Source organism: Idiotropiscis lumnitzeri, chromosome 3 (genome assembly GCF_059441095.1).
Source record: "Idiotropiscis lumnitzeri isolate Australia: NSW breed Sydney's pygmy pipehorse chromosome 3, RoL_Ilum_1.0, whole genome shotgun sequence".
In the NCBI taxonomy this organism is placed as follows: Eukaryota; Metazoa; Chordata; class Actinopteri; order Syngnathiformes; family Syngnathidae; genus Idiotropiscis; species Idiotropiscis lumnitzeri.
In genome coordinates this window covers 22388039-22394628 of record NC_142393.1, presented here as the reverse complement: position 1 = coordinate 22394628, position 6590 = coordinate 22388039, and the positions used below count along the sequence as shown (strand labels likewise).

At 43.0% G+C, this 6590-nt stretch overlaps 1 protein-coding gene across 1 annotated transcript; it reads right to left on the bottom strand.

Moving 5' to 3' along the window:
• Positions 1-382: 382 nt before the first annotated feature.
• Positions 383-6232, bottom strand: amigo1 (adhesion molecule with Ig like domain 1). Its single transcript, XM_088291683.1, has 2 exons — positions 6045-6232; positions 383-4770 (listed from the first exon to the last, which is right to left on the bottom strand). Exon 2 carries the CDS (start codon positions 4668-4670, stop codon positions 3174-3176), a length of 1497 nt encoding a protein of 498 aa, XP_088147809.1. The 5' UTR covers positions 4671-4770; positions 6045-6232; the 3' UTR covers positions 383-3173.
• Between the last annotated feature and the right edge of the window lie 358 nt (positions 6233-6590).

Sequence of the window (6590 nt, the reverse complement as noted above, 5' to 3'; positions counted from 1 at the left end):
ACACCGGAGGGCCCAAGCCCAGATTCAAACTTCTGCAAGACAGACATACTAACCCTTATTCCACAAAGCTAATTAAAGCGTTGAGAGTCAACAATATTCAATAATCAATATAATTTTTTGTTGTTTCCATTCCCACTTTTTATGTTCCTCCACTTTTTCAAACCGCACTCCGCTCATCAACTTCTTGTACCATGAGTTGATTTCCAGATGCAAAGTGTTTTTGTCCATTTGAAATGTTTTACTTTCATTAAATTGAATGCAAAAGTTGTGTTTGTTAAAGTGCGTCAACTCGGTGAACATTTCCTGAATCCTTGTTGCTTCAATATCATGAATGATGATTTCCGTTCAGAAGCATCGGTGCGAAATACATTCACATCACAAGTCAGGAAAAGCGCTTCCCTGTATTCAATATTTATTTGCTGGAGGTTATGTCTTGTTTTAGTCACATAAGGCTTACAAAGCGTAGTTATACAGAGTAAAATGTATGAACAATGACTCTATGCATGACTACAAAAGGATATGCTGCTCAGCTCTGTTTTGGCCAGCCATCACCTTATATTGATGCTACACTTTTCTCTGAAAAATGTCTGATGGATCCACTTAGTCTAGATTTACATTGCAGGTCCAGTGGCCCAATTCTCACTTTAATGCCCATATTCCATATGATTGTTTGTACATCCACAAAAAACAACACACAAATCGCACTTAATAATAACAATACAAGCATCAACGCCAGGCAGTGACAGCACGGAAGTAAGTGATAATACAGAAATAATACAAACATTACATAATAGCATTTGGTTGGCCTGTGCTGCGTCTTCTCCGCCACTGATTTGAATGACGAGAATTTCCACTTTATACTATTTTTTTCCCTCATTTTGTCATTGACACATCTCTAATGTAGCATACCGTGGCACCTTGAGATAGTCATTCTATTTAAACATTAATTTCAAATCTTCTTTTCACATTGAACGGAATGTCGAGCTATTCACCTTTTCCAGCCTCGCAAACAACCCAACAAAAATGTGTATCATGGAATTAAGGAATATTGCACACTATATTTACTATTTAAACATAATAATTGCAGATTGCACGTCATAATTAATTGCTGCGCTTCTAGTGTGCGCGACTTGGCCACCAGGTGGCAGTAGAATAAAGTAATTTTCGCGGTTTTTAACAGTTGATAATGAAAACATGCTCGTGGGTCATGCTATATTGCCTGCCTACATATTTTGAAGCAACATTTCTGGTCTAATATTATTTGCTGAATGTACTGGGTATTCATCAGCCCAATTATGAACTTATGCATTGGGTTAGCATTAAGCTAGCGGAAGGCAACGTTGTCTGTTTGTAGTGCACTACAAACGATGGCTCAGCTCTAAAAAGAAAACCATGTAACTTGTCTCACTCATATCTCAAGGCACCACTGTATTTGCATCATATTCAATCTTCTACAAACTGCAAATGTAGATATTTAAACCATATTTGATGTTCCATACACCTTAAATGTAGCATACAATATTCATATTATATTTAATGTTCCTATACTGTACTTCTCTAATGTAGAATATTTACATCATTTTTAATTCCTTAAATTTTGCAGTGGGTGTTTTTCAACAGACACAGGTTTGTAGTATGTCAACAATGTATGTAAAGTGATGTCATAAAGCTTGCATTGATGTGGCATATACCACATGTATCAGATTCCCGGTCTGAGGCTATCCGATTTCCGTTTTTTTCCCCCCTCAAGGCTGCCATGGCGCATATTCAAGCGGTCACTTGAGAGGATGACATGAGAATTGGTGTGCAATGCAAATCCAGCCTTCTCACCTATTCTTGCATCTCCTATGATGACTCAAGGTGGCGGCAGCCAATCTGTCCCCAATACTGGATTAAACGTACAGTGTTCCCCCACGTATTCACAATTTGCTACTTGCAATTTCACAGCTTCGCGGATTTTGGGGGAACCAAGCCTCTATTTGCAGTTTTTGTGTTCAGGCTAAATCTCTGTCTAATTAAGTATTGTTTGCTTCTATCTGGCAGCATCTTTATACCATGGAACTATGTTGAAGTACGTTGAGGAGCTTCATGTTGAGTTTTTGCGGCCTCTCATGGTAACTTGGTGCAAAGAAAATATTTTGATATAAGAAGGAGCTTTCTCCACTGTAGTGCTTTGTCGGCATCTCGTGACATCTGCAGGCAATTACAGTGGTACCTTGCATTCGGAGTTTAATTCATTCCATGATAAAGCTTGTCAATCACTTCACTCATGTATCAAGTCAATGATCCCCATTGGAATGAGATAAAATATCACTAATCCATTCCAGCCCCCCGAAATCGGTTTAATAAACATACTGGGTGTGTAAACGATAATTGGAAAATGCAAAATCGGTTTGAATTTAAAAGATGCGAGTGCAAAATGTACCGTCCTTGGATCATATCGCACACCATGTATTGAGATATGTATTGATTTGTCTTCTAATGGAAGCGATGCACACCTCAAAAACATATTCAAAGCAAATATAAACAAACTGGTTTTATAATGTGTAACTAAGCCCAAAGTCACACATTGTCGAATTCAAGTGTTGACCTGCGTTGACCTCCTCCAGTTAGTCATTTACTCTGCGTTTAGTTCAGTGTTAGTGTCAGCTTAATGCTCCTTGTGAGTGTTCTCATTTTGTACTATTTGTTATGTTCAATAAGCAGCGAAAAGCGCATCAGCAACTGTCCTGTTGTTCCCACTTAACTCGAGTGCCGAGTTTTTGCGTTTGGTGAATAACTTTCATTTTGATGATTTTTGTTATATGTGGCAGGGCTTGAGGGGAACACTGTACTTATGCTACTGCATGTTGTAGGCGAGAAGCAATTGCGAATGGTGTAATATAATCTCTCACATTCTAACCTGAGTGTCTGTGTAGATCCTCAGGCATCCAGGTCATGGTCATCTGCAAACATTAAACTGCGGCAACTGGACTCTGCTCGGTCAACGACCCAGCAGAGTCCAGTTGTCTCCAGTTGCAACTACCGAAAAGTCCAGTCGTCTTGACCACATCCTGAGACTTCCACTCCTTCGTCCTTCACAGTATGTCAATCATTAAGTGCTACACATTAGAATGCTGGAAAAAAAAACAGTCCTGCTTGTTGTTCCTCCGCGTCCTCCTCGCTGTCCCTTCTCAAACCATCATGGGAGTGTCCGAGAAGACGGAGCTGATGGACTCCGCTACGGACTTCTTCCTGGTTCCTTTCATCAGCGCGCGAGCCTCCGCGTCCAACTCCTCGTCATCCTGGTCTCCGTTGGGGTTCAGCTTGCCGTTCTGGCCCCGCGCTTCCTTGGCGTCTGTGAAGCCCACGTGTTTGTTGAGCGCCGAGGCGTCCCCCCCATGTGTGGGCGTCACGCTGAGCACGGACGAGCGGATGCTGTCATCACCCCGGGCTTTGCCCTTGCCGGGGCAGCAGACGCAGCGGCATGGCGTCAGGTAGAGGTAGACCAGAACCAGGACCACGCTGGCCAGGCAACCCACCAAGGTGGTGTACGCTGTGTTGAGGGTGTCGCCGCTGCCGTGCATGGTGAAGTTGTGGACCTTCAGCACCACATAGATCGTCTCGTTGAAGGCCTCGCTGGTGGCGAAGCAGGTGTAGGTTCCAGAGTCCTCTGACCGGACTGGACTGACTCGTAGGCTGCCGTCCGGCATGGCTTTGGCCGTCTGGTTACCGTCTGGAATCAGCTCAGAAGGACCGGGGAGCGTCCAGGTCTTCAGCATGTTCCGATGCTTCGTGTCGCAGCCCAGGATGAGTGTTTGCTCCAGAAAGGCTTCCTCTTCCGCCTCCTTGAAGGTACTACAGTTCATGCTGTCGCCGCTCAGGTCAAACACGTCCACCTGAATCTTCTGTGGGCCCGGCAGGACGCAAGTGAAATCGTCTCTGAAGTCCACGACGGAGTTGAGCTTGCGGAGGTCCCAGTGGGCGACCAGTGTGTAGAGGTCACAGTGACAAGGCAGCGGGTTGTTGTGGAAATAGAGGCCATTTTTTAACCAGGCGGGCAACATTTGCATTTCGTCCAGAGGAAGCTTTATAATCTTGTTGGACGACACATCCAGCAGACTGAGCTTCTCCAGACGGGACTTCTCTCTGATGAGCTCCACGGGGAATCGGGAGATTTGGTTGTGGCTCAGGTAGAGCTTCTGGATGTTGAGCGTGGTGATGAAAGCCGAGTGGTCGAGCCGGGTGATTTTGTTGTTGTACAACAGGAGAACTTCCAGGTTAACCAGCGGCTCAAAGACAAACTCATCCAGCTGCTGCAGGCTATTGGAGGACAGGTCCAGATAGCGCAGATGCTTCACGTTTACGAAGGCCTCTGAAGACAGGAAAAGCAAACTGTTGTGGCTCAGTAGCAGGTTGCGAAGTTTCGGGAGCTTCACTGGGGTCCAGTCCGACTTCAGCTTCGCAATGTCATTGTAGCTGAGATCCAGGATGGCGGTGTAGAGCGGCAGCCCCGTCGGTACGCTGCTCAGGTTCATCTTGGAGCAGCTCAGGATGTTGGAGGCGCAGATGCAGGGCGCCACCGACGCCCCTCCTGCAGGCCACAGGAGGCCCAGGCACATGGCCAAGGACAGGGCCCATTGCAAGCAATCGCTCCGGGGCAGCCATTTTCTGCTGGACGGCTGAGACATGCTGGCTGACTGCCAATTGATTTCTACACGGGAAAACTGGACAGTGGTCTCAATCGCAGAAAGCAGTCTCTTGAGAAATCTGGGACATTGCTTAGCGGGGCTGAAAGGGTTAGAAGCAAACAGAATAATAATAATTAGAGCTAGCTCTGTTTAAGTGGTGTTGAAAACCTTAAAACTAATTGCATTTTATTGCAGAAAAATATTCTCATACTGCAAATTGTACTGATGTGTATTTTTTAGTGAGTTCCATTTAAAACCTGTGGCAAGGACTAAAGAAGTGAGTGCACAGTATTAATATCTGGGGTGCTAATAATTATAGAATGCATAGTTTGATGTAAATTATTTTTTTCTTAATGAGGGTTTTCCCATTGAATAAATGCACTTGAATTAAAGGATGGATTTTTCTCATTTAAAAAGAATTGTCCTATAAAAAAATAAAAAAAAATTTGCTAGAAGCTAACGAGCCCATCTTAACCAGGGGTACTAATGGTGATGGAGGGCTCTTAGAATAAATATAGTACACCCGCATTTTATTGTATATGTTACAGTTAAAGATAATCAGAGCTAAGTTTGTTTTGATCAGCTAACCAGACACACATAACACATAATAGCATGTCATCTAAAGCAAAAACTAACTAAAATTGATTTACATTCCAGTAACTGTAATTTCAGTAAAACTAAAATACAATTAGTCCTCAAATACAGTGCAATTTTCTTTATGTTTATGTTTCTTTTCATTTAATTAGAAAGGATTAATTCAGATGTGTTTATCAGGTGCCTGGGTAATTGTGTAAGTAAACAAAGCAAAGATTTGACAAATGAAAGGTCTCAAAATGTGAATTGTTGTTGGTTGAGCTGGATGAATAAAATCACCTGTTTTTCTTAAAAAATGTAGAGCTACCCCCATGAATAAATGCTCTGTTTCTCAAAAATGTGTGTGGCTAAATTATCTTGCAATTTAGAAATGATCCTCAAACAGTGACGACAAACATAGATTAAATAAAAATTAAAACGTAAAAACGAGTGAAATAAATCAGATTTTGGATTAATTAATAACATAAAAAAAAGAAGCATCACGTTTTCAAGCAATATTTATAAGTAGTTCCCGTAACTGCACAGTAATCTTTCCAATGCTCCTTGGGAGAAAAACACGTCCTCCATTCATCTTGTCCTTCCATTGAAAGCGCGTCGGGTCACGTGCTTCATCGCGCACATCCGTTCGTTCATTATTTAGACTTCGAAGAACCCCCCCCCCCACACACACACACACACACTCTCACGACTTTTACCCTCATCATACACAAATTAAATTTGTGCTGCACCATTGTGAGGTCTTCCATTGAGGAAGAAAACAAGCACGATGGAGACGCTTACCTTCATCATTGAAGCCCCCCCAGCCCGTCTGCTGTCGTAGCATGCAGATGCCCCCCCCACCCCGCTCGAGATATCCTTGCCAATGTTATTGTGCCGCTGCGGTTCTGGTTTATGACGCGTTTGCGCCAAAGGAAGTCCGAGCCGCAAGACTGAGGATGAGGAGGATGAGGATGCACGGCGCATGCGCACACGCGATCGCACGGGCAGCCTTTTCTCATCAACAAAACACACAAGGAGGTGGTAAAATACTCACACTGTGGTAGGAGTACATGTCTTAATAAATAAATGAAACAAATCAATAAAGCGTACAAATAGAAGTATTGATTCAACTACTTAAAGGGACATTTACTCGGGCTTTACATTTGACACTTTTATAACAGGTATGTGTGTAAAAAAATAGTACTAAAATATACTCCCATAAAAGACTGTTGTGATTGAAAGGCTTTTTGGGGGGATTACATTAAGACGAATTGGCATGCCCCCTTTTGGAGCTCGGCTTGTTATTTTTTTTCCGGTCTTGGTATTTGATAAAAACACACCATTTGG

Excerpts from the sequence above, each read along its gene's own strand:
- amigo1 (XM_088291683.1), bottom strand. The coding sequence starts at position 4,670 with ATGTCTCAGCCGTCCAGCAGAAAATGGCTGCCCCGGAGCGATTGCTTG.